Below are 27,026 nucleotides of genomic sequence, written 5' to 3' on the forward strand. Positions count from 1 at the left end.
GCAAGAATTTTGGTCAAGTAACAACCGTGAGCTGTTGTCCTGAAATAGTTCTTTGCTGGGAAATTTTGTATGAAATGACGGTTGGACATATAAAAAAAACATTGCACTGTCAGGTCACCCTTGGAACAGGGAAAAAAATAGACTTCTCTTGCTTGTAAACAATCAGTTGTCAGACATGACGCATGTCAGAGCCGTCCTGGCTTCCTGGAAAGATCTCCGTTTCGTGTATCCATGTGACATCTTCGAAACATCTGACGTTGTGTGTAGAAACATCAAGGCCATCAATAGTATTCGTACGCATTATTAAACATGCAAGAATTTCCTGAAAGATGGTATCCTAGGATGGAACATCCCTCTTAGATTAGCCCTTCTGGGGAACCGCTCCTCGGAAACTATGGCTCTCAGGTTTGGGGGTGAGGAGGCTGGCTGTGGGGGGGGTGGGTGGTGGGGGGCGTCCCTACACCTCCTTTATGACAGATACAACCACCAGTAAAATACGTTGAAAAGGATGAACGTGAGCGGGAACAGGATGCGGGACGCCTGGTCGATCTTGCTGACGCTGTTGTACGTCTTCTCCATCTCGGGCTCCTCGTCCTCGGAAGGGATGGGCACGCGCGTGGACATGGGGGACGAGGTGGCGGCACCCTCCCCGGACTCGACGAGCGGGAGCATGCGGGTCCCCTCCGGGGACCTACTCCCCGTGGGGACCTGCTCCTGTGGGGTGCTGGGCGAGTGGGTCCTCCTCCTCGAGGAGGTGTGCAGCCTTCTCCGGCTTAAGCGGCGTTGCTTCTTCTGCAAAGGAGAACGAGAGCGTGAGGGCGAGCCGTTTGCGGGCGATGGCCCCGCTCGCGGCCGGCAGCGGATCCGTGAGAAAGGGGAAGAGCCGAGGGCTCAGCCCTGGCGGGCGGCAGACCCCCACGGTGTGGGGGTGTGAGGTTGGACGGCGGGCAGCGGTATGGAGGGTGGAGGGGAGGGAACGGAACCGCTGGCGATGCCCTGTCGTGACAGGGACGGGTTACACACGCCCTTCGCATCTGGATGCCCCGCACCCCGCAAGTGCTGCTCCGAAGGGGTCACGTGGGAAGCAGGTGTTCCGTCGCAGGGCGCGGTCGGCATGCGGGGAGCACACTGTCCTCTGCAATTTACCTTGAAAGGCATCAAAAATAAGATGGACTGAGGCTGGGTGGTGGGTGGATGATAGATAGATAGATAGATAGATAGATAGATAGATGGATAGATGATAGATGGATAGATGATAGAGGGATAGATGATAGGTGGATAGATGATAGATGGATAGATAGATAGATAGATAGATAATAGATAGATAGATAGATAGATGATAGATGGATGATAGATGGATAGATGATAGATGGATAGATGATAGATAGATGATAGATGGATAGATGATAGATAGATGATAGATGGATAGATGGATAGATGATAGATGGATAGATAGATAGATGATAGATGGATAGATAGATAGATAATAGATAGATAGATAGATAGATAGATAATAGATAGATAGATAGATAGATAGATAGATAGATAGATAATAGATAGATGATAGATAGATAGATAGATAGATGATAGATAGATGATAGATGGATAGATAGATAGATAGATAATAGATAGATGATAGATAGATAGATAGATGATAGATAGATGATAGATGGATAGATAGATAGATAGATAGATGATAGATGATAGATGGATGATAGATGATAGATGGATAGATGATAGATGGATAGATGATAGATAGATAATATATAGATAGATAGATAGATGATAGATTGATAGATGATAGATGATAGATAGATAGATGATAGATAGATGATAGATAGATGATAGATTGATAGATGATAATAGATGATAGATAGAGAGATAGATAGATAATAGATAGATAGATGATAGATAGATGATAGATTGATAGATGATAGATAGATGATAGATAGATAGATGATAGATAGATGATAGATTGATAGACGATAGATAGAAAGATGACAGATATATGATAGATAGATAGATAGATTGATAGATGATAGATAGATAGATGATAAATAGATAGATAGATGATAGATTGATAGATGATAGATAGATAGATGATAAATAGATAGATAGATGATAGATTGATAGATGATAGATAGATAGATAATAGATAGATAGATGATAGATTGATAGATGATAGATAGATAGATAGGTAGATAGATAGATAGATAATAGATAGATGATAGATAGATAGATAGGTAGATAGATAGATAGATAATAGATAGATGATAGATAATAGATAGATGATAGATAGATAGATAGATAGATGATAGATAGATAGATAGATAGATAGATAGATGATAGATAGATAGATGATAGATAGATGATAGATAGATAGATAGATAGATAGATAGATGATAGATAGATAGATGATAAATAGATAGATGAATGATAGACAGCCCGGCCAGCATGGCTCCGTGGTTGAGCATCGACCTATGAACCAGGAGGTCACGGTTCGATTCCCTGTCAGGGCACAGGCCTGGGTTGCGGGCTCGATCCCCAGGGTGGGGCGTGCAGGAGGCAGCCGGTCCATGATCTCTCTCACCGTGGATGTTCCAGTCTCTCTGTCTCCCTTCCTCTCTGACGTCAATAACATATAAATAGATTTTTTTAAAGAGAACCTGGGAGAAGAGAGGGAGGAGGAAACGAGTCGGTACCTTGTGCTTCACCCGGCCCGCGTTGCCCCCGTCCCAGGCCCAGCTTCTCTTGGTGAAATAGTTGACGGCGGCAAACTCGATGAGCGCGGAGAACACGAAGGCGTAGGACACGGCGATGAACCAGTCCATGGCGGTGGCGTAGGCCACCTTGGGCAGCATGTTCCGGGCGCTGATGCTCAGGGTGGTCATGGTCAGCACCGTGGTCACCCCTGGAGCGAGGGGGGGATGGACACAGGGGTCAGGGCCGGCCCCAGACCCCACGTGGCATCCGAACAGGACGGGCTGCGGGCTGGGTCCCCGGTGGGGGGGCGTGCAGGGGGCAGCCGATCCGTGATTCTCTCTCCTCGTCGATGCTTCTCTCTCTCTCCCTTCCTCTCTGAAGTCAGTCCTAGACAGTAAAGAGCTAATATGCTAATTAGGCTGAACCGCAGAACAACCGTCCGGACGACCTTCCGGATGACCTTCCGGACGAAGCGGGGGGGGGGGGGAGGCTGCAGAGGGGGGTGGGGCCGGCAGAGGCAGGCGGGGCTGCGAGGGCGAGTCCCTTGCACGAATTTCGTGCATCGGCCTCTGGTGAAACCATATTTAAAAGAACAAAAACGACGTTTTAGCGGAAAGCAGGTTGTGGGTGGGTAGTCATGTCCTAGGCCAGCATCTCCCCTGACCACGGTCAGTCTTCACCTTACCTGAGCCTGTCCATTGTCTTTTTTTTTAGATCCCCCCCCGGGGATGTTTTCCCACTGATTTTTAGGGAGAGAGGAAGAGAGACAGAGACAGAGAGAAACATCGACGTGAGAGGGACACATCGATCGGGTGCCCGGGCCGGGGAGGAGCCTGCAACCCGGGCACGTGCCCTGGACCGGAATCGAACCCGGGACCCTTGGGTCCTCAGGCCGACGCTCTACCCACTGAGCCACACCGGCCGGGGCTGCTGTCTTCGGCAGCGACGGGGACACCCACTGGCGGGTCACAGCAGTTCTCTGTTTTCCGGGCCCTCAGAGCGCGGACTCTGCTCTGCGTGGACCCCCGGCCCCTCCTTGTTTTCACTGTCGAAGGTCACCCACCAGCACCCCCCACGTAAAAGGAATGCAGGGCTTCTCAGAACAACTCTGGCTCAGAGAGCCACCCTGCACCCCAACCCTATACCCTGCCCTGCACCCAACCCTATACCCTGCCCTGCACCCCAACCCTGCACCCAACCCTATACCCTGCCCTGCACCCCAACCCTGCACCCCAACCCTGCACCCAACACTATACCCTGCCCTGTACCCCAACCCTGCACCCCAACCCTACACCCCAACCCTGCACCCCACCCCTATACCCTGCCCTGTACCCCAACCCTGCACCCAACCCTATACCCTGCCCTGTACCCCAACCCTGCACCTCAACCCTATACCTTGTCCTATACCCCAACCCTGCACCCCAACCCTATACCTTGCCCTGTACCCCAACCCTGCACCCAACCCTATACCCTGCCCTGCACCCCAACCCTGCACCCCAACCTTGCACCCAGCCCTATACCCTGCCCTGTACCCCAACCCTGCACCCAACCCTATACTCTGCCCTGCACCCCAACCCTGCACCCAACCCTATACCCTGCCCTGCACCCCAACCCTGCACCCAACCCTATACCCTGCCCTGCACCCCAACCCTGCACCCAACCCTATACCCTGCCCTGCACCCCAACCCTGCACCCAACCCTATACCCTGCCCTGCACCCCAACCCTGCACCCAACCCTATACCCTGCCCTGCACCCCAACCCTGCACCCAACCCTATACCCTGCCCTGTACCCCAACCCTGCACCCAACCCTATACCCTGCCCTGCACCCCAACCCTATACCCTGCCCTGCACCCCAACCCTGCACCCAACCCTATACCCTGCCCTGTACCCCAACCCTGCACCCAACCCTATACCCTGCCCTGCACCCCAACCCTGCACCCAACCCTATACCCTGCCCTGTACCCCAACCCTGCACCCCAATCCTAACCCCGCATCTCCCCGACCTGGGCCTTTGGTCTCCAGATCACAGAACAGAAAGTGTGAGGTTGTGGATGGGGTGGCAGGCGCGGGTCCGGGCCCCAGGCCGACTCACCGAACACGGTGCGCGCCGGGACGGACTCCCGGTTCACCCAGAAGGACAGCTGGGACAGGACCACGGTCATGATGCAGGGCAGGTAGTTCTGGACGATGAAGTAGCCCAGCTTCCTCTTCAGGTGGAAGTCGGCCGTCATGACGGTGAACTCGCCTGTTCACAAGCAGAGGAGCTGTCAGCCGGCCCAAGACCCGCGCCCCTTGCCCCCCCCGCCCCCTTGCCCCCCCCCCCGCCCCCGGAGGACCCACGCCCCCCCTCTGGCTCCCGGCCGGCGTCCTGTGCCCCGGGTCCTGCCCTCTCGGCCCCTCCCTCAGACACGTGTTTCTCCGTAAGGTCTGGGCAAAGGAGGGGATGGAAAACCCATGGGTTTCTTCGTTTTAAATTAAAATTTGTAAGAAGTTTGTTGATTTTTATTTTATTTTTTAATATATATTTACTGATGTCAGAGAGGAAGGGAGAGGGAGAGAGAGAAACATCCATGAGGAGAGAGAATCATGGATTGGCTGCCTCCTGCACGCTCCCTCCTGGGGATGGAGCCCACGACCCGACCCGGGCGTGTGTCCTGAGCGGGAATCGAACCGTGACCTCCTGGTTCCTAGGTCCAGGCTCAACCGCCGAGCCCCCCCCAGCCGGGGCCGTGTGTATCTCAGTGGTCACGTTATAAACCCGGCCTCCTCCCCGCCCCAAGCGCCTGCACTGGCAGCTGCCTTTCCGGGAAATCGGATTTCTGTTTCTAATCCCCGGCCCATCTGTGCCCCCTCCGCCCGCCCCCTTGCCGCTGCTGCTGCTGCTGCTCCCGCAGGACTGAGGGTTTGGCCTCTCCAGACAGAACTGGGGACACCCCCAGAGCCCTGTGGTGGGTGGAGGGGTCTCGCCCCGTCTCCCAGACAGGGAGGCTCCAAGGAACAGGGTGACCACCCCTCGCGGGCTCCGTGCCTGCCCTGGGGACCTCTCCCTCACCCCCCGTCGGCCGTGAGTTTGGGGCACTTCCTTGGCGATGCCCCCAGGCCTGCTCTGGATCTGCCTGGCCGTGTGGGAGGCCCGCGGGGACCTCCCGTTCATCCCCGAGAACGAGGCGGCACTGACGGTGAACTGGTAAGGAGCCGGGGCTGGGGGAGGGTGTGGACGCATCGCCGGGGCCCCCTGGGTTTGCACACACCCCCTCCCCCCCCCCCCCCGCCGTGGGGAAGGTGCATTGAAACATGGAGGCAGAGCTGAGCGGATCTGAGGTTGCGAGAGGTCTTTGGCTGAATCGTAGGGAGGAGAGGGTGTGGCCCCGGAGCCTGGCTGAATTGGACAAGGGGGAAGGGGTCCGATTTAGGGGGCCCCTCGACGGAGGGGGTCTGCCGGCCGTGTGGGCAGAGTTGGGGCTTTTGAGGCCGGTGAATAGCACGGCTTGGAGGCTCGCTGTGGAAATGCCGAGGGGTGTGCCTGCGAGCCCAAGGCCACGGGGGTCAACGCTGCCCCTCGCAGAGGAGACAGGGTCCAGCCCGTGTGGCTCCCAGGTTGAGCGCTGACCTATGACCAGGAGGTCAGGGTTCGGTTCCCGGTCAGGGCACAGACCCGGGCTGTATGCTCGGTCCCCAGCCGGGGGCGGGCAGGAGGCGGCCGATCCGTGATTCTCTCTCCTCGTCCGTGTTTCCCTCTCGCTCCCTCTCCCCTCCTCTCTCTGGGGAGTAGAACTCCGGCCCCCCATCGGGGCTCCCTCCTGCTCACAGCCACTCCTCGTGGCCCCGCCCACCAGCGCTGGGCCTCGTGGGGCCAGGAGGTGTCTGGAGACACACCCTGCAGCCCGAGGAAGGGAAGGCCCTCGCTCTGGGGACACCTGCCCCCGTTTTGTGTCAGGTGAGGCGTCGGGGGCGCGGCGCCTGCACACCTGGCCTCTGTCGGAGCTGCCTGGCCGTGCGTGCTCCCCCAATCCCAGCCCGGGCCATCCTCTGCGAAATGTTCAAACCCTTCCTGCTGGGCCGTGTGGCCTCGGGCAGGGCCTGGGGTCCCGGGGGCCAGCTCACACGGGGTCCCATGAATGCCTGGCACGTCCCTCGAGACCACCGGCGGCCGCAGCTGCAGGGAGGGGCCTGGCTCCCCCGGGGCTGTGTGCCACCCGGCGACGGTGGCTGAGGAGAGAGAGCGGCGTCCTGCGTGCCAGGCCTCACCTGCGCTGGTGGAGCTGTTGGCCGAGCTGGTGGAGTTTCCAAGCAGGTAGTACTGGTTCAGCCGGGAGGCGTCCTCAGCCACCGCCAGCCCAGTGATGTTGCCCTTGTTGAACCACACGTAGGTAACTTCGTCGGAGGTGTACGCGTCTGCGGGGGGCGGGGAGGGGGGGGACGACAAGGAGGGCGGCGTCAGCAGGGTGTCATTTGAAACCGGGCCCCTCCGAAGGAGCCAGAGAGACAGTAGAAAGTCCCAGTCCAGCCCGGCCGGCGTGGCTCAGGGCTGAGCGTCGACCTAGGAACCAGGAGGTCACAGGTTCGATTCCCGGTCAGGGCACGTGCCCGGGTCGCGGGCTCGATCCCCAGGAGGGAGCGTGCAGGAGGCAGCCGATCTACGATTCTCTCTCATCATGGATGTTTCTATTGCTCTCTCCCTCTCCCTCCCTCCCTCTCTCTCTCTGAAATCAATAAAAACATTTTTTAACTTAATTTAATTTTTTTTTTTTTTTGCTTATCCTCACCTGAGGATATTTTTCCATTGATTTTTTAGAGAGAGTGGAAGGGAGGGGGAGAGACAGAGAGAGAGAGACATCAGTGGGTTGCCTCCTACTGGGGCTGGGGAGCCTGCAACCGAGGCACCTGCCCTTGACCGGGAATCAAACCCACGGCCCTTCAGTCCGCGGGCTGATGCTCTAACCACTCGGCAACCCGGCCAGGGCTGCTCTTTTCCTTTCTCTTTGTGCAAAGGAATATGCACGAGAGTTAGCAATAAAAAACCAAGCACAGGGAGCCCTCGCTGGTGCGGCTCAGTGGATAGAGCGCCGGCCGGCGGACGGAAGAGTCCTGGGCTCGCTTCCAGTCAAGGGCACGTCCCTCAAGCTGCAGGCTCGGCCCCTGGCCCCAGTCAGGGCGCATACGGCAGGCAACCCATCGATGTGTGTCTTTCTCACGTCCTCACATCCATCTCTCTCTCTCTCTCTCTCTCTGTCTCTGCCCCTCCCTTCCGCTCTCTCTAAAAAGCCAACGGGAAAATACCCTCGGGCGAAAACAAGCCTGCACGTAGGGTTTCACCCGGCTGCCTGCCTCACGCCCAGGGAACCGCTGCTGAGCTGGGAGGGCCCCGTTCGCAGGGAGACGTCCCGTTAGCCCCCCATCCCATTTCCCAGTCCACGGGGAGCTGTGGGTCCGACCCTGGCCAGGAGCGGTAAGGGGGACCCCCTCCCGCACCCACAGGACGTGGAGGCCGTGAGCTGGCTGGGAAACGTGAGTCCCAAAGCTCCGACCTCAGGGCGCTAGGTCCGCGGAGGACGGGGAAGGCCTGGGAACCAGGATCTGTGTCTGAGCACCGCATGCCCCCACCTCCCACCCCACCCGGGAGCTGTCCGTGGTGCTGAATGCGCGCAGGGCCAGGAGGGAGCAGGGACTGGGAGCAGACGGGAGTCTCGGGGTGCTGGAGGCACAGAGGGGGGCGTGGGGCTGGGACAGGCCTGTGGGGGGGGCTGCACCCACCCTGTCTGCTCTCTTGACGGCAAGGCGGAGCATCCGTTTTGTGGGAGGGGGGCCTGGGGTGCTCTCCCAGTTTCTGTGGCTGAACAGCGTGCTGACCTGGGAGCCTGTCTGGCCGGCAGGGGCCCCGCAGGGGTTGCTGGGGGTGAGGAGACTGGCCCTGTGCCCTGGGGGCTCGGCCTGCTGGAGGCGAGTCCTCCCAGCCTCCTTCTCCATTGGGAGTGGGAGTGGGGGTGCCGGTGAGTGCTCACCCTGATTTTGCCACGAGGACCCCAAAGCAGTGATTGTGATTGGATTCAACTTGTTTGAAATCGGGAAGTGACATATGCCTGTCCCTCACAACCCATCACCTTGCTCAGTTTCCTTTTTAACGGTGTTTGTATTGATTTCAGCGAGGAAGGGAGACGGGGGGGGGGGGGAGGGAGAGAAACATCCATGATGAGAGAGAATCATGGATCAGCCGCCTCCTGCACGCCCCCTACTGGGGATGGAGTCCGCAACCCGGGCATGTGCCCTTGACCGGGAATCGAACCGTGACCTCCTGGTTCCTAGGTCGACACTCAACCCCTTTGCACACTGTTGGTGAGGGTTACGTGACCTCTGACCGTCTGGGTCATCTTCACGGCATTAGTGGTCATGAGGGCGGGTGCCCTGCCATCAAGTTAAAGGTGGGAAGGAGTGTCCGCCCCGCGGGTTTTGTCTCGGGCGTTCAATCCCTCTCCGTGTCGGCGATGAGGCATCCATCCCGGAGCCAGAGGCCACAGTAAGCGAGGCCATCAGGTGGCCTGCTCGGCCCCATCCTGATGGGAAAGCTCCGGAACCCTAATCCTGGCCTCCCACCGACCATCTATCCGGCGGAGCCAGGCAGGAGGCTCCGTGATGCGTCCACTCTGGAGGGACCACCGGGGCGTTTATCACTGCCCGTCCCAGCCCCGCCTGCCCGGGGCCCACAGTCTCGTCGGCCCCCCTCCCTCAACCCTTCAAGATCCCGGTCTCTGCCCCTTGCCCTTCCTCCCTGAAATCCATAAAAACACATTTAACAATGAGCAAACAGACAAGCAACTTACAGCTGCCAAAGGTCAGGGGGCACGTGTGGGCGTCCATGGGGAAGTTATGGAGCTGCATGGGGCAGTCGGCGGAGATGGTGAGGCTGGAACAGAAGAGAGAGACGGTGCGTGACGCGTTTCGCCCAGGACGCTCATTGCTGCCTTCCAACACATTTTTATTGATTTCAGAGAGGAAGGGAGAGATGGAAACATCCATGCTGAGGGAGAATCGCGGGGCGCCGGCCTCCTGCACGCCCCCTACTGGGGACCGAGTGAAAACCCTGGCTCAGTCAAATCCGACGGGAGGACAAATGCTTGCCTATCTCACTGTCTCTCATAGAGGGACTTGCCTGTCACCCAGATCTCAGGACCACTCACGGGCACTGACCCCACAGCTGCCCCTTCGGAGGGCGTGGAGGAAACGGGGGGTCCGGTCACCGCCTCCCAGCTCACCGGCTCCTCTGGGAAAAGGTCCCCTCCTACTTGGCATGTCCCCCCCCCCCCGGGGCACGTGGTCACCCCCTACTGCCCGGGCTTTTCGGGGCACTGGAATTGAACCTGTCTGCCATGCGGTCCTCACCAAACATTCAACCCAGAAAAAAACAACAGACAAACCCTGCACAAAATCAGCAAGGCGGGGTTCTGCACCTCCTCCTCCTCCCCCCCCCCCGCCACAGCCCTGCATAGGAGGCCGGGGGGCCGTTGGGCAGATACCCTCTAAGGTGACCCGGCCACCCTGCCTGATCGATATGTCTGTTGGGGACCTTTGTAACTCGTGTGTGAACGTCTGCCAATAAATAAAGATTTAGATGCTTATGTGGGTACGTACTCCCATACACATACTAGGACCCGGTTACAAACTTCTAGTTGCGTGTGGATGACTTACTCCAAATGTTACCCAAACACCTATGACAGGTAGACAAGCCCCTTCAAGTGAGTTACTGATGCTACCTGCAGTCAGCGGACCCCCTGCGCATAAACGATCCTCTGCTGCCATCTAGTGGCCGTTTGGAATAACTGCACTATTACCGGCTTTCGCATTGAGAAACATATATACTGCATTGGAATAAATTAAAAAAACAAACAAACAAACGAACAAAAACAAAGCCCTAGCTGGTTTGGTTCAGTGGATAGAGCGTCGGCCTATGGACTGAAGGGTCCCCGGTTTGATTCTGATCAAGGGCACGTGCCTGGGTTATGGGCTCCTATGGGGTGGGGGTGGGGGGCGTGCAGGAAGCAGCGAATCAATGATTCTCTCTCATCATCAATGTTTCTATCTCTCTCTCCCTTGCCGTTCCTCTGTGAAATCAATTTTTAAAAGTTTTTTTTTTTTAAAAAAAAGAAGGGCCATCCCTAGCCGGTGTGGCTCAGTGGATAGAGCATCGGCCTGCGGACTGAAGGGTCCCGGGTTCGATTCCGGTCAAGGGCATGTACCTTGGTTGCGGGCACATCCCCAGTGGGGGGTGTGCAGGAGGCAGCTGATCGATGTTTCTCTCTCATCGATGTTTCTAACTCTCTCTCTCCCTTCCTCTCTGTAAAATATCAGTAAAATATATTAAAAAAAAAGAAAAAGAAAAAGAAAATCAATCAATGCAAAAATATCCTCAGGCGAGGATTAACAACAACAACAACAACAACAACAACAAAACACAAAGAAGAAAGCAAGATTTAGCGAATATATCTGTCGGTGCCATATTTACCCAGACACTGGTGAGTGCATGTATGGAGATAAATATAGATATAGATAAAGATACAGATGCTCATACGTGTGTGTGTGTATATACTCACACACGTACTAGTTCCTAGTTAAAAACTTCTAGTTACATATAGATGATGTATTTCACATACTGCCCCGGAATAAAACGTGCAGAACATATGTAAAATGCCCTTCAAGCACGTTACTGATGGTAGTGTACACCTATGTGGAACTACCTGCTTATTACGCTAGAACTCAAAGGACGCGCTCAGCCAATTCCTGTGCAAACATGATCCTTTGCTGCCATCCTGTGGCCATTTACAGGAATGACACACGGTGTCTCTGTCCGCGGTGCTGAAGGCTTCCAAACCAGGCGGAGCCCAGTCCGACTGGAGGACAAATGCTTGCCTATCTCATGGTCTCTGATAGAGGGACTTCCCTTCCGCCCAGGATCTCAGGACGCTCACGGGCACTGACCCCGCAGCTGCCCCTTTGGAGGGTGTGGAGGAAAGGGGGGATCTTGTCCCCACCTCCCAGCTCACCAGCTCCTCAAGGAAAAGGTCTCCCTCTACTTGGCATGTCCCCTGAGGCACGTGGTCGCCCCCTACTGCCCGGGCTTTTGGGGGCACTGGAATTGAAACCGTCTGCCATGCGATCCTCACCAAAAATTCTAGCTAGAAAACGGCACAAAACGGCCAGCCTGGGTTGTGCACCGCTCCCCTGACCAGCCCTGCAGAGGAGGCCTGGGGGACTGCTGGACAGAGGTGCCCTTTAACGGTGACCCGGCCACCCTGCCTGATATGTCTGTTGATGCCGCGTGTGTTTTTTTTTTTAAGATAACATGCTATGTCATTCCTTTTATTATATATATATATATTTTGTTATTCCTCATCTGAGGATATTTTTCCATTGATTTAGAGAGAATGGAAGAGAGAGGGAAAGACAGAGGGAAATATCGATGTGAGAGAAACACATCCATTGGTTGCCTCCTGCATGTGCCCCAACCGGGGCCTGGGCCGGGGAGGAGCCTGCAACGGAGATGCATGCCCTTGACCGGAACCGAACCTGGGACCCTTTGATCGGCGGGCCGATGCTCTATCCGCTGAGCCACACCGGCCAGGGCTGTTGGTGCTGTTTTTAACTAAGACACTGGTTGTGTGAATGTCTGGCAACCAACACAGGGGAAGGTGTGGCTGCTTAGGTGCGTTATGTACTCATACATTACACACTTCTGGTGGCATACGGATAATTTACTTTCCGATCCTACATGCAGAACCTACGTGCCCTTTCTTTCAAGTCAGGGACTGATTACACTGCACACGTCTACGGATCTCTATGCTTCTCACACGAGACTTCAAAGGACGCTGTCAGCGCGTTACTGCGCCAAAAAAGCGATCCTCTGCTGCTGCCCTCCTGTGGCCATTCAAGGAATAGCACCCTGTGTCTCTGTCCGTGGTGCTGAAGTCCCAGCTAAGGCCCTGTGTACACCACCAAAAATTCTACCCCTTCCCCCGAATAAAAACCCCACAACATCAGCCAGGCAGGCCACGGCGGCAATCATTCCGCCCCTGGAGGGACCGAAGTCACGACTCGGTTCTGAACCTCCTCCCGCCCCCGTCTTGTAAAGGGAGGCCCCAGAGACTGCACAGCTGAGGTTCCTTCTAACCCAGTGGTTCCCAACGTCGGGGCACACGTCCACGGGGGGGAGGGGGGGCAGTTTGATGTTTAAGGGGGGCAATTTGAGAATGAGTTATTCACAGTGAATGTTTTGCATTTCTTATGGTTCTAGGGGCCTCATATGCAGTCTATATACATATATAGAGTGACATATTTATGCATCTCAGTTCTGTATTATGTTTTGAAACTTTATTTGCTATTTTTCTTATCACTTCATATTGCTTTTATTTTTTTTAAACAGTTCCTTAGTGATTTCTTCCTCAGTACGTCCACTGTCCTTTTGTTCTTTTGTTTTTCTCTCTCACGGATGCCATGTTCTTGGGAAGCTCGTGTAGACCATGTTCATGGCCTCTTAGGCTTCCTCTATGTGAACAGGGGTTCACTTTTTGAATAATAAGAATTCTATGTCACGGGGGGGCGGGGCATCAGGATGTTAGAGATGCTGAGGTGGGGCGTGGCCACAATAAGGCTGGGAACCACTGTTCTAAGATGACCCTGCCCCCCCATTGCTCCCACTGCCCTGTGCCCTGGCCCCTTGCCCACCCCACACTGCACCCCCTATCCCTCCCCTGTGATGTCTCCACCCCCATCCTGTGCTGACCCTGATAGCCCCCCATTATAACTCCTCCTGCACCTGCACTGTGCTCCTTGCGATCCCCGCCCCCCCCCCGCTCCCTGAGCTGGCCCTCCCCAGGAGGACTCTGCACGCTCCACCCTGGAGCCACCCCCCTGCACCTCCCCCGGGTTCCCAGGCCTGGGTGCCCGCGGGTGTCCCCGCCGGGCGGGCTCACCGCATGGTGTAGAGCAGGGTCCCGTCGTCCTCCAGCCGCAGCAGCTTGTTGGGCGTGGTCATGTTGTGGGTGATGGACTTCTTGCTGTTGTGAAAGTAGGTGTCCGGGGTCCAGATCTTGCTGGCCAGCAGGTTGTTGAGCGACAGGCGGCGTACGGGTCCCTTGAACTTCAGCCGCTCATCCTTCCAGCTTTGGCGGAAGAATATGTCTATGGTGTATTCCTATCGCAGAAAAGGGGGAGGGAGGAGACAGGTGAGGTCACAGTTCGGGGAGCCCCTCCCCAGGCCTTTGTGTTTATCCCCTGGGACCTGGGGGGTCGGGCGGGGACCCACCCGGCACCTACCATCTCCGTGTCGGACACCGGGCCGATGCTGGTCACGTAGATGTCGGTCTCCACCACGGTGGGCCCCCCTGAAACGGACAGGTTCCCGAGTCACGTCACCGTGTAGTCAGTCCTCCATCTAGCCAAGTGCTTCCCGTCTCCTTCTGGCCACGCCCCCCTGAGCGTCTCTAACATCCTGGTGCCTCTCCCCCCCTACACCCCCCTGTGACATAGAATTCTCATTATTCAAAAAGTGAACCCCTATTCACGTGGAGGAAGCCTCAAAGGCCATGCACGTGGTCTACACCAGCTTTCCAAGAACATGGCATCCGTGAGAGAGAAAAACAAAAGGACGGAAGGACAGTGGACGTCCTGAGGAAGAAATCACTAAGGAATTGTTAAAAAAAAATAATAATAGTAATGTGAAGGGATATAGAAAATAGCAAATAAAGTTTCAAAACATATAACAGAGAACTGAAATGCATAAATATGTCACTATACATATGTATATAGACTGTCTAGGGGGCCCCTAGAACCATAAGACATGCAAAACATGCCCTGTGAATAACGCCTTCTCGAATTGCCCCCCTGAAAACTCAAACTGCCCCCCTGTGGGGTGTTGCCCGGCGCTGGGAACCGCTGGGCGAGAGGCTGAGGTCACACTGGGAAACCAGGGGAGCTTTTCTATGTGTTTGTTACATTTGGAGGCGCCATCACCTCCCAGTGAAGCCACGCTGCTCCCACTAGGAGGTGAGAGGCAGCACCCATCACCTCCCGGCCCGCGTGGCCCAGCGGCTGAGCGTCGCCCTAGGAACCAGGAGGTCAGGGTTCCATTTGTGGTCAGGGCACAGGCCCGGGGTGCGAGCTCCATCCCCAGTAGGGGGCGTGCAGGAGGCAGCCCGCCCGTCCATGATGCTCTCTCATCGTTGATGTTTCTCTCTCTCTCTCTCTCTCTCTCTCTCTCTCTCTCTCTCTCTCTCCCCCCCTCTCCCTTCCTCTCTGACATCAGTAAAAAATATATATTTTTTTAAATTAAAAAAAGAGAAAGATCTGGGGAAGGAGGGAGCTCCTTGCATCCTGAAGATGGTGCTAAAGGATGCAGGAGCCTTGGCAACCACCACCAATCGGAACTCCCCGCCGGCCGGGGAGTGTCTGCTTCACCTCGGAGGTGAGTTGGAGTGTCGGGCCACGCCCCCCCTGAGCGTCTCACCTCCGAAGCCAGGCCGCAGCCTGTTGTCATAGCCCTTCAGGAGCCCGTCCAAGATGCGGGTGTAGATGGTGATGTCCTCGGGCTCCGTGCTGGAGTTGGGGGCCTCTTGTAAAAAGCTGTGGGAACAGACACAAAAGGGTTCCGGCTCCTGTTCACGATTTATTTCTTCTTCTTTTTTTTTAATTTATTTTTACTGCCCGGCCGGCAGAGTTCCGTGGTTGAGCCTCGACCTAGGAACCAGGAGGTCACGGCTCGATTCCTGGTCAAGGGCACAGGCCCAGGTTACGGGCTTGATCCCCAGTGTGGGGCGTGCAGGAGGCAGCTGATCCATGATTCTCTCTCATCATGACTGTTTGTCTCTGTCTCTGTCTCTGTCTCTCTCTCCCTCTTCCTTCCTCTCTGAAATCAGCGGCTAGCACATAGAACCGCAGACTGAAGGGTCCTGGGTTCTATTCTGATCGTGGGCATTCACCTGGGTGGCAGGCTCCATCCCCTGCTCCGGTCGGGGAAGGTGCAGGAGGCAACCAATGGCTGTCTCTCTCACATCAATGTTTCTCTTGCTCTCTCTCTGTCCCTCCCTCCCCCCCCCCCCTCTCTCTGAAAAGCAATGGAAAAAGTATCCTCAGGTGAGGATTACCAAAAATGTAAAAGGAACTTTCCCAGCTCAGAGACCAGCCGTGGGTCCCAAGGAGTCAGCGCCTGCCCTTGGCAGCTGGGAGAGCAGGTGCGTCCTGGAACCGCCCTGAAGGGCTGGCGGGAGGGCCCCGGCTCTGCTTGCTCTACTTTCTCTCGGAGAATTGGCCCAGAGCTGAGAGCAGGCGTCCGGGACGGGTGCTGGGCCGAATCGATGTGGGCCCGCTCCTCCCTGTTCCTGGAAATGGGTCCCTGTCGTCGACCGCATCTGAACAGATCAATCCCCTTCCGATCGAGAAGGCGCACAGTTCTTTGGATCTGATCTCCACATCCCCATGAAGATGCATTCGCGAAGCTCGAAGAAGCTGAAATTCAGTCCCGTTAGTACGGAGCCCACCGGCGCAGCTTCTTCCTCTGAGACTTACCTTTTCAAAACATCAGGTGCTGTTTGAGGGCGGGACCTCATGAGCCAAGAGGTACCCGTTTTGGCTGGTGGTTGAGGGGGGACCCATGAGCCAAGAGGTACCCGTTTTGATTCCCAGTTGAATCAACCAATAAGTGGAAAAACAAATCGATGTTTCTCTCTCTCTCTCTCTCAAATCAATAAATTAAAAATAAAAGGAGCCCTAGCTGGTTTGGCTCAGTGGATAGCGCGTTGACCCACGGACTGAAGGGTCCCGGGTTCGATTCTGGTCAAGGGCACCTACCTAGTGGCAGAGTCATTCCCGCCCCAGTCAAGGTGAGTTCGGGAGGCAATGGATGTGTCTCTCTCACCTCTCTCTCTCTCTCTCTTCCCCCCTCCCTTCCACTCTCTCTAAAAAAAAAAAAAAAAAAAAAAATCAATGGAAAAATATCCTCGGATGAGGATTAACAAAAAAATACAAGCACCGTGTCATAGCCATGGAGAGGAAGGCCCCTCCCTGGTCACAGAAAGCAACCCACGGGCCCCCACCCAGGCCAGGGACCGAACCTGCAACCGAGGCACGTGCCCTGGTCACGGAATCCAACCCACGACCTTTGGGACTGAGAGCCGACGCTCTCACCACTGAGCAACGCCGGCCAGGGCTTATTACAGTGTTTTTAAAGGGGGCACGTTCAACAGCGATGTCCTCGTTTCCGGGGAAAGAAAAATAAATAAATAAAAACCACCTTCTGAGTCTCGTCCTACCAGAAGCGGAGCCCTGGACACAATTAGGGACGCGTTTCTTGGCGATGTTCTCTCTGCCTCCGCGGACAGCCATGTCTGATTTACATAATTGGGATCAATAACGGCCATGTCGGCCCCGGGTTCACGCGCACTCACTTTGGGAACGTGGCTGGATTGGCTGTAAGTGGCAGCTGATCTGTCTCCCTAAGTGGCATTTCTTTCTGGTTCTCTCTCTCTCTCTCTCTCCCCCAGCATTTAATTACTTCTGAGAAATGCATCTCCTGGTGACTCGTTTGTTACTTTAAACTCATTAAATGAGCACCTCGAAAGGGCACGGTTTTGTGAGCTTCGTCCTCAGCATTTCCATGACACACCTCTGGAGCTCGCCGTGTTAAACCACGTTATGTAAAGAGAGCCCTGGCCGGTGTGGCTCAGCGGACAGAGCGTCGGCCCGTGGCCCCGGAGGGTCCCAGGTTCGATTCCCCAGCAAGGCGCATGTACCTCTGTGGCAGGCTCGATCCCTGGCCCGAGTTGGGGCCTGTGCAGGAGGCAGCCAATCGATGTGTCTCCCTTTCATTCTCTCTCTCTCTCTCTCTCTCCCCCCTCCACTCTCTCTGAAAATTAAGGGGGAAATATCCTCAGGTGAGGATTAAAAACAAACACAAACAGACCATTCAATGGCCATTCTTTTGTTGACCTACAACTGCTCTTGGATACCATGTCGTGTGGCCTACCCTTCATGACCTGACCCTGCCCCCTTCCTCCCTCATTGTCCCTCAGATTATTCCTCTGATCAGCCTCCCCTTTCCTCACCCCCAGGTCTAGCAACACCCCCCACCCCAGGGCGGCTGGCTGTATGTAGTGCCCCCCCCGCCCCCTCCCTCCCAGGCCTCTCGATTCAGCGTTTCCTCTGCCTGTGCCGTGGGATCTGTTATGAACCCCACGCGGAGGCCGGGAGCCGAGGGGCAGGTGGGTTAAGTAATTCTTTTGATGCCTCGGCCGGTGTAGGGGCCGGGGTCCCAGCGGCCGTGATGGCCCGCTTCTCCACAGGACCCCTGCGCGCCACCCCCAAACCCTCGCCTGGGGCTCCTGAGACAGACATGGCCCGGTGTGGTTGGTGTGAAGACTGAGAATAAAGCCCTCCTGGGTCTCATCTGCCGTGGGGTCTGCCTTTCGATTCGGAGATGCACGGTGCAACAGCTACAACGGCATTGGGCTTCCGGCCGGTGGCCAAAGCCTCGCCCTGGCCTGCCTTCCTGCTCCCCGCCTGCCCACGGTCCCTTCTCTGTGGTACTGTGTTGCCTCAGATGCAGCGTGCGTGTGTCTCTGTTTTTTTGTTAACCCTCACCCGAGGATAGTTTTCCATTGATTTTTTTTAGAGAGAGGGAAAGAGAGAGAGAAACATGGACGTGAGAGAGAGAGAGAGAGAGAGATGTTGATTGTTTCCTCCCACACGTACCCTGACCAGGGCTGGGAACGAACCTGCAACCCAGGTATGTGCCCCTTCACTGGGAATCGAACCCAAGACCCGTTGGTGCTCAGGCCAATGTTGTAACCACTGAGCAATGCTGGCCAGGGCTACTACGTTATTCTTTTATTATTATTATTATTGATTTCAGAGAGGAAAGGAGAGGGATAGAGAGAGAGAGACATCAATGATGAGAATCATGGACAGGCTGCCTCCTGCACGCCCCCTGCTGGGGATCGAGCCCATAACCCCGGGCATGTGCCCTGACCCGGAATCGCACCCTGACCTCCTGGTTCATGGGTCAAGGCTCAACCACGGAGCCACACCAGCCAGGGCCACAGAATTATCCTTAAGCACCTTTCGAGGAATAAGCAAGCGAGAGCCATAGAAGATAAGAAATCTCCAGGGACTTTTGCGCCCAGAGGTCAGGATGTCTCTTTGGTGGGGGCTGAGAAACACCCCCCTCCTCGGGGCAGGTGCGTGAAACCCGGCTCCCTGCTTTGCTGGGTGCCCCTCTGCCTCGAAAACAGGATCTGGCGTGAACAACACGCAGAGGACGGGACTGTGAAATTCCATGCAAAAGGGCTATTTTCTAATAGAAATGACCTCCAGTGCTTCACACGGCTGCCGTCGAAGCCCCGAGTGTTCATTGTGGGGAGATGTATGACGGCCGGATGGGAAACTGAATTGGAGATGAGCAAGCAGTCGTGGCTTTTCATAATAGCCACCCATGTGTAAATCATATATTTCAAGGGGTTTGTAATAACAAAGCATCAGGCGCGGAAGAGAATCATCGCTCCAAATTGAAGGTGAAGTAGGATCCCTGTTGCATACATAAATATGCACACAGAACACGCAGGGAGGCGAGAGGGAGGAAGACACACCGAAATGTGAAGGATGCTTGTGGCGGGGGGGGGGGGTGGCATTGAGGCCCTCCCCACCCCCTGTTGTTTATACACTCGCCTGCGGCTCCCGTGTCTCTGTGTGTGTGTGTGTGTGTGTGTGTGCGCGCGTGTGTGTGTCTGTGCGCGCACACAGGAGGTATTGTTTCAGAATGGGCCGTTGCTCTGACCTCTGCCTAAAGCATACGGAGCACCTCGAACCCCCGGTTCTCTCTCTCTCTCTCTCGGGGAAATGGAAGGGCCGTGTACCACCGTTCCGTGGAAGCTTCCAGAAACGAACAGCTACCCCTCCGCGGCGCAGATGACCTCAGGAAGCCACCAAATTAGATGAGAAAGAAAGCATTGTTGCTGCTAATGGCTGCGGCCCTGGACCCATTACTTCCCATTTCAGACCTGCTCCGCCAGGGCCCCTAATAGCTGTCTCCCTCGCTGCAGAACGCAGATGCACAACCGTCCGCTCCCCCCCCTCCCCGGATCTCAAACACGAAACGCATGTATGAGCGTGTCCCTCGGCTCTGACATGGCGCTGCACGCATGCCACCTGCCAGTAAACAACCTAACGACCCCATGTATGGACGGGGAGACATGAGTGTCGGGTGTGTTTTCACGTCCACACACACACACACACACACACACATGTTCCGCCGGGAATGCGGGGGACACCGTGGTGGGCAGCAGGGGTGGGCAGTGGGCAAAGGAGGCTTCTGCGTGTTTACCGCACACCCGAGGGGTGCGGGCGGTGAGGGTGGCGAAGGGACGCCACTGTGCCCCAGGACCACAGAGTGGGGGGGCGGGGGGACAGAGGGGACCACTCACCTGCGGCGGAAGTCCAAGTTGAGGAACAGGTAGAGGACCAGGAGGGCCTTGAGCATGGGCAGTTTGAGAGCCATCCTGGGAGACTGAGGGCTGGGGCTCCCCCCCGCACACTCACGCTGGAAGGACACAGAGAGGACACCCTGTGAACACCCGCGTCTCCTGCTCTCCTTCCGGGAATCAGCGCGTGCCCCTCGCACACCCGATGGGCCCTGAGAGTGCCCGGCTGCCCGCCCTCCCCTCGAGCACGGCTCACGTCGGGCATGCAGAGACAAGTGCCCGCTGGCTTCGTTTTTGGTGCCAGCCCAGCGGCTTCTCCCTAATCTGTTTCCCCCGCGTCCGCTTGTCCCCGGGGCTTTGCCTTTTTAGCGCGTTACCAACCCACCCCCTTCTCCGCCCTCGCTTAGCATCAGTGCTGGGCGGGATGGCGCTGTCCCCCGCTGGGCAGGCCACATGGGGTGGTGTTTACCTTTCTGGAATCGACGCCCCGTCGGCAGACCACTCACTCCCGGTGCGGCCAGGTGGGGAGAGAAAGTCTGTGGGAGGAGGGAAAGGGAGAAGGAGAAAAAGAAGAGGCACGTTTAAGAAACCAGAATTCCAGGGCCGGGGAGGCAGACCCCTTTGTCAGTCGGTCTCCAGGGAGGAAACAACTTCACGGCGCCCCTGCGTGTTGGGGGTTTTGGGGGGGGGTGTCTCGCTCTCGGGGTCTGTGCTGGGCTGTCACACACGCATCCGAGATCCAGGCAGGCGCGGTCCCTCGGGCGCTGCAAGTAAGAACCGAGCGAAGGAGGCGCCCGCTTCCCAGCCTCTGCGCACAGGGCCAGGGGGCGCGCGCACAGGCGCCCTCGTGTTCCAAGGGCGCACGTTCCCCAAGGAGCCCCCAGGCCAACTCTGAATCCGGGAACCACACAACAGGTTCTTCGACCTCAGACACAAGCGAAGGCTCAGAAGGGCAGGGCGCCCGGGTTCCAGGCGGTGGGCGCGCGCGGGGTGGGGTGGGGGGGGCGGGGATTGTCGCCTGACCCGGGCTGGAGTCCCCGCAGCGAGCACGCGGCGCTGCGTGCGGGCAATCCGGGGAGGCGCCTCGCGCTGCCCCTCAGCCCAGAGCCCCCCAAGAAAAAGGCTGCGCTCTCCCAGTCCCCGCACCGTCTCGGGGGCTCGCGGGGAAAGCGGGGCGCCACTGCGGAGCCGCAGCCTCGGCCACTCGGCCTCCCGCCCGGTGCGCAGCGGCGCGCCTCCGGCTCCCTGGACCTCCCCGCCTCGTTCGGTCTCTTCCACACCTTTCCTACTCCGGTCCTGGGTCCGAGCCGAGCCGAGCCGAGCCGAGCGCCGCGCCAGGCAGCGCCTCCCTCCTTGGCGAGGAGCGCGCGGTGCAGCGGAGGCTCTGAGTCCCCCGGCCTCCAGCAGGCAGCCCGCACGCGACACCCCGCCAGCCGCTGGGGTACCTGGCGCGCCTCTTAGCCCCACGGCTGGCGGTGCTCTCCAGGTGGGCGATGCTGTGACGGCAGTGGCGGGGTTCCCCGCGCCCCAGTTCCTAGCGGCGGGCGGGGGTTGGCGCTGCGCCCAGGTGCCCCGTCTGGCAGGGCTGCGCCGCCCCGTGCGCCCCTGCCCTCCCGCAGCCGCTGGAGGCGGGGTGGGGGGAAAGTTTGCGCTCCCGGCCGCCTGCTCTCCAGCTCCCCTGGCGGACCCTGCAGGGTCCCCGGCTCCTGCGCCCCGAGGACAGGGGCGCGAGCTGAACGGGCATCGCCCGTCCTCTCCGCCTCGCCCGCGATCCTTACCCCGCGAGCCCGGGGCTTACCCTGCGCGCCGACCCCCGGGATGCGCGCCGTTGGCTACGGTGCCTCCTCGTCCTCTTCTGCCCGCGGTCTGTCGCCTGGCCGGCAGGCGCGGAAGGCCGGTGCGGCGTCACCGCCCCATGCTGACCGCGCCAACTTGCCCGGTGCTCCCGGGCCGAGCGGGTCCCCGGCCGAGGCTCTGGGGCGCCCCGCGCTCCCGCCGTCACCCTGCGGCTCCGCTCCGCGCCCCAGGCCGCGCGCGCGTTCTCACCTCTCCAAGTGGCACCCGGCGCGGTGGGTCCGCGGCGCCGACGAACCTTCCTCGGCTGCGGAGGCGCCGCCAGAGGACGCCAGACCCTCACCAAAGGCGCCGCGGGCCGCGGGGCGCAGGGGCGGGCGCGGGGCCTCTGCTTTGGGGACCGGATCCTCGGCCCCGCCGAAGTTTCCTTCGCTTTTCTTTTCTTTGCCCACAGCTGTCGTCTTGGGGGGGGGGGGGAGCAGGGGGGCGGGTTTTGTGGCTGGCACAGGGGTTTCAAATTTTTTTTAAAAAAATATATATATTCACAGCGTTACTTTCCCACAAGTGAGCTACCAGCGCACCTCCCTCCCAGGTGTCCAACCCAGTGATTCAACATTTATGTAACTTGGGACGTGATCGCCCCGGGTGGTACGTGGGACACCTCTGTGCCCCGAGGCTGGTTTCATAACTGGGCATCGGTTATGGACAATCAATACGTTACGTTACTCCCTTCCCCCCCGTCCCCCAGCCCCCCCACCCCCCCAAACCTCCCCTCCCATCTGGCAGCCATTTCTCTGTATCTAGGAGGTTGGGTTTTTTTTTTTTTTTTTTTTCCTGTTTTGTTGGTCCATTTATTTGGGGTTTTTCTAGATTCCACGTGTAAGTGAAATCACGTAGTGTTTGTCTCCCTCCCTCGGCATAAACCCTTCGGCTCCCCCTGTCCTGTCCCCAGATGGGGAGATTTCATTCTTTTTTTTTCCCCCCTTTTTTTTAATGGCCGAGTAGTATTCCACTGTCTCCTTGCAGGGGGCCCCCATGTCTGGGCTCCTGTACGTGATGCCGCCGTGAACATGGGAATGCATGTGTCTTTATTATTATTATTATTATTATTATTGGAGAATTAATGTGTTTCCTCAAAGAAACACCCAGAGCCACGACGGCTGGGTCCTTCTTCGGCCAGGGTGACACAGCCTTTGGTGGTTTTAAAGTCTGTCTTGTCCGGCCTAGGTATTGCTACCCCAGCTTTTTTTTTGCTTTTTTTCCCCCCTTTTTCTCCCCATTTGCATAAAATGTCTTTTTCCGTCCCCTTCCGTTGAGACTGTGCGTCTCTGGAACTGGAGTGAGAATCTTGCAGGCAGACATCTTGTGTCTGAATCTTGTTTTCTGATCCATTCACCCCCCCCCACCCCACCCCGCCCCCTCGCTCCCGGGTCTATGGATTGCGGCATTGAATCCATTTACATTTTTAAATGGGTGATGGATAGGGATGGAGGTATTTTGATCATTTTTTTTTTCCTCCTCCTCCTTACAGAAGCTGTTTAACCTTTCCTGTGATGGCTTTTTCTAAATGACAGCCTTGCTGGGTAGAGTGGTCTTGGGTGTGGGTCCTTGCTTTTCAGCGCTTTGACTATTTCTTGCCACCCCTCCCCACCCCTACCCCCCCCCTCACCCCATCTTCTGGCTGCAAAGTTGCTCTTGAGAAATGAGCCCCCTTGCAGATAACTACCTCCTTCTCTCTCGCCGCCTGTCCTGGACCTTTGGCGTCCCCACTGGGGTGCGTGCTGGTGGGGGCCCCTTGGGTTCCCCTTGTTTGGGAATCCCTGTTGGGCACCTCTCCTTCACCAGGTGAGGGAAGTTGTCAGTCTTTTTTTTTTTTTTTTTTCCCAAGTGGGCTCTCGGTCCCTTGCTCTCTCCATTCTGCGACCTGGGGCTGTGAATGCTGTTATGTCTGCGGAGGTCCCCGAGGTCCCTTAAATTAGCCTAATTTTTTTTGGATTTTTTCTTCTTCTCCTCTTTGTTGTTCTGACTGGGTGTGACCTGCTACCTTTGGTAATTCCTGGCTCACTCCTGTGCTTCGTCTAACATACTGTGGAGTCCTTTTTTATGTTGTCTCTCTCCACCTCTACGTCTCCTCTCTCTTGGTTTAAGTTCTCCCCGCGTTCCGCTCTCCTTCTGAATTCTCGGAGCGCCCTGATGACCGGTGTTTCGAACGCTGCCCCGAGGTGAATGACGCGTCTCCGTCGTGTCTGGTTCTCTTTCCTGGAGTTCTGTCCTGTTCTTCCCTGTCTCTCCTCCTTTCAGTCTGCCTCCCTGGCTTGTGCCTATGGCTTAGGTCTGGGTGGAGTGGTCTTACGTAGGAGGTGTCCTGTGGGGTCCAGGGGCGCTGTCTCCCTGGTTTCCTGAGCCTATGGAGTGCCCCCCCCGTAATAACCACTGGGCCCCCCCTTTTAGGAACAGGGATAGAAAAAGGGGGGCCATTGTGGCAGCCGATGGCTCTCCTCCTCGAGGGCCAAGGAGAGCCCCTCCCTCACCTGGCCACGTCCTTGCTTCGTCCTCCACAGCGCCCCCCCACCCCCACCCCCCAATGTCTGCATTGCCTCGGCTCTTCAGAAAGTACCAACACCCCGGGCTCCAGTGAATCTGCAATTCATTGCGACGGGAGGGGAACGCAGAGCCCAAGTGGATTAGGTTAGAATCCGACACTTACTTAATTGCAGCATACATTGAGGCTTTCCTAAAGGGCCATTCTTTTTTTTTAATGTATTTTTACTGACGTCAGAGAGGAAGGGGGAGGGAGGGATGGAGGGAGGGGGAGAGAGAGAGAAGCGTCATTGGTGAGAGAACATCATGGATCAGCTGCCTCCTGCAGGCCCCCCACTGCGGCCTGAGCCCCCAACCCCAGCATGTGCCCCACTGGGAATCAAACCATGACCTCCTGGCTCAGAGGTCGACACTCTAACCACTGGCTGGGCAAAGGGGCCATTTATTTATTTATTTATTTTTTTTTTTTAAAGAAAACGCCTGTCAACAACAAGTGGTGGTGGGGTCAGCTGATCTGGGAGCCCTCCCTCTGGGGCCCATGCACACACATGGGGTTTCATCTCGGGGTTACGTCTGCGTCTGGCTCGGGGGTGCAGTTCCTTATGGGTGAGCCTACGCCTCATGGCATCTGGGCAGAAAGAGGGCCCTTTTCAAGCAGCACAAACAAGATGGCCGGGTGGCTCAGTTGGGTAGAGCGTCACCCCCCTACGTCAGGGCTGCAGACCAGCTCTCCAGTCAGGGCACGTAGCAGGAGCAGCCAGTGAATGCATAACTAAGGGGGGAGGGGGGGGGCAACAGCCCATGTTTCTCTCTCTCTCTCCCTCAAATAACAATAATAAAATAAAACCCAAGCAACCTGTTGGGGGCAAATTCCAAATATCCTGAGATTTCCCCCAACAGTGGGAAATTGGGAACACACGTCAGGAATTCCAGGAACAGGACACAATACACAAACATCACCCATCGGCAGGGGTGTTATTCTGAATATACCTTCAGGCACAGGATTCAGTAACTCTGAACCGAGGGCTTATCGGATCCTAGAAATGCAACACAGACCCCAGGGCTGGCGTGGGAGGTGGATAAGATGCACTGAACACATACATTTCTTCCTTTCCTGGTTTCTCAAGGCAGAGACCACTCAGATTAAGTTTAAAAAAAAAAAAAATCATTCCATTAAAAACAACCAGAATCCCACAAGACAACGTCCAGGGGATGCAATTATGGAACTGCACCCCCTTCAGTCTATCCAGTTTTGTTTACCAAGGTAACCCTCATGAATTCAACTGAAAAAAAAAAACACACACACACACACACAAGAAAAACCGATGTAAAAACCACTCAGAATCAACATCATGCATTTTATCATCAACCCAAATATCCCTTTTACCTCTAGGTGTTAAAATCCCCAGTCAAGACACCAGTGAGCTACTGTGCTCTCGGCATCTTAAGCAGCGTGAGGAAATGCACAGTACGTGGAGTTCAGATACGCAGTGAGAGGGAAGCTCTACAACGGACCAGCTTAAGTTCTAGAGCACTTCTTGCAACAAAAAAAAAAAAAAAAAAAAAAAAGGGAAATACAGAGTAGAGAAGCCAGGCGTCACCGTCAGACCCGTGAGTGACGGGCATCACGTCTTAGCGCTGACACCGTAGGAGGCTTTTTCCTGACAAGTGATGCAGGGAAAACCAACGGTCAGTGCCTGGATGGCCTGCGGATGAGTTCTCCGTGAAAACGCCCGGGCTCCGGGGGGGGGGGGGATTTTCTACCCGGTGCATGTTCATGCAGGTGATGGCAATTACCTTCACGTGAAATGGAATCTGTGACAAGGCATGTGAGCAAGAGGGTCGAAATACTCACCTTCTCCCCGGGATGAGGTGGTGACCGGGCTCCCCTCTCCGATATCTGGAGACGCCCGGGTCCCAGGTCTGGTGGACCTGGGCGCTCGTGAGCCAGGGAGCTTATGTCCTGGCCTCCCAGAAACTCCCCGTCTAGGAGACTATGTATTACCTTGTCAGGAACTGTGCGCCAATAGGAAGTCAGTGTCCCCCCCGCCGAGAGATGACAGTCTGCCAGCTGAACTCCCATTGGCTCGGTTTCTCGAGTGACATCGAGCAAAAGCAGAGAAGAGAGCGTGGAAGGCAGCAGGGGGCACCCCAGTCCCACAGAACCCCAGTGCTGTTGGGCCAGGCTCAACAGGAATTTTGTTTGCGGGGTCAAAGCCTAAAGCGGCCGAACTTGGGGACGCCAGGCAATAGACTGACCATGTGCATTGGAGCCCCCGACCCTGTCCCCATCCGCGACGGGGGACTGGGGAGGGCAGGGAGGCTGTGTCCTTGTGGGTAGGGGTGATGGAGGTGGCTGCACCATGAAAAACAGGGTCCCCACAAGCTTGGCAACAGGTTGAAGGGGCCGGGGGGGGGGGGGGGAGAGAATGCACTAGGTCCAGGGCCCACTCCTATAAAGTCACGTGTGCTCCCGGAACTGTGGGTAATTTTGCGTTTGGGGAGAATCAAGTTCAGGGTAAAGATTGGG

General features: G+C 56.5%; 1 protein-coding gene across 3 annotated transcripts; it reads right to left on the reverse strand.

Annotated features, from left to right (window-relative positions):
* Positions 1-26,467, reverse strand: GABRA5 (gamma-aminobutyric acid type A receptor subunit alpha5). Of its 3 annotated transcripts, none has more exons than XM_080651680.1 (11): positions 26,352-26,467; positions 20,631-20,697; positions 20,165-20,280; positions 15,199-15,314; positions 14,010-14,077; positions 13,667-13,887; positions 9,524-9,606; positions 6,954-7,100; positions 4,798-4,950; positions 2,703-2,911; positions 1-792 (listed from the first exon to the last, which is right to left on the reverse strand). In XM_080651680.1, the coding sequence occupies exons 3-11, from the start codon at positions 20,236-20,238 to the stop codon at positions 469-471; spliced, it is 1,395 nt and encodes a 464-aa protein (XP_080507806.1). In that variant the 5' UTR covers positions 20,239-20,280; positions 20,631-20,697; positions 26,352-26,467; the 3' UTR covers positions 1-468. The 3 variants fall into 3 exon arrangements, with proteins under 3 accessions (XP_080507806.1, XP_080507805.1, XP_080507807.1); XM_080651679.1 differs by lacking the exon at positions 26,352-26,467 and adding an exon at positions 21,960-22,232; XM_080651681.1 differs by lacking the exon at positions 26,352-26,467 and adding an exon at positions 21,185-21,324 and having other exon boundaries at positions 416-792.
* Positions 26,468-27,026: the final 559 nt, after the last annotated feature.

The sequence above is a fragment of the Plecotus auritus genome (genome assembly GCF_963455305.1).
Source record: "Plecotus auritus genome assembly, chromosome: 15".
NCBI lineage: Eukaryota > Metazoa > Chordata > Mammalia > Chiroptera > Vespertilionidae > Plecotus > Plecotus auritus.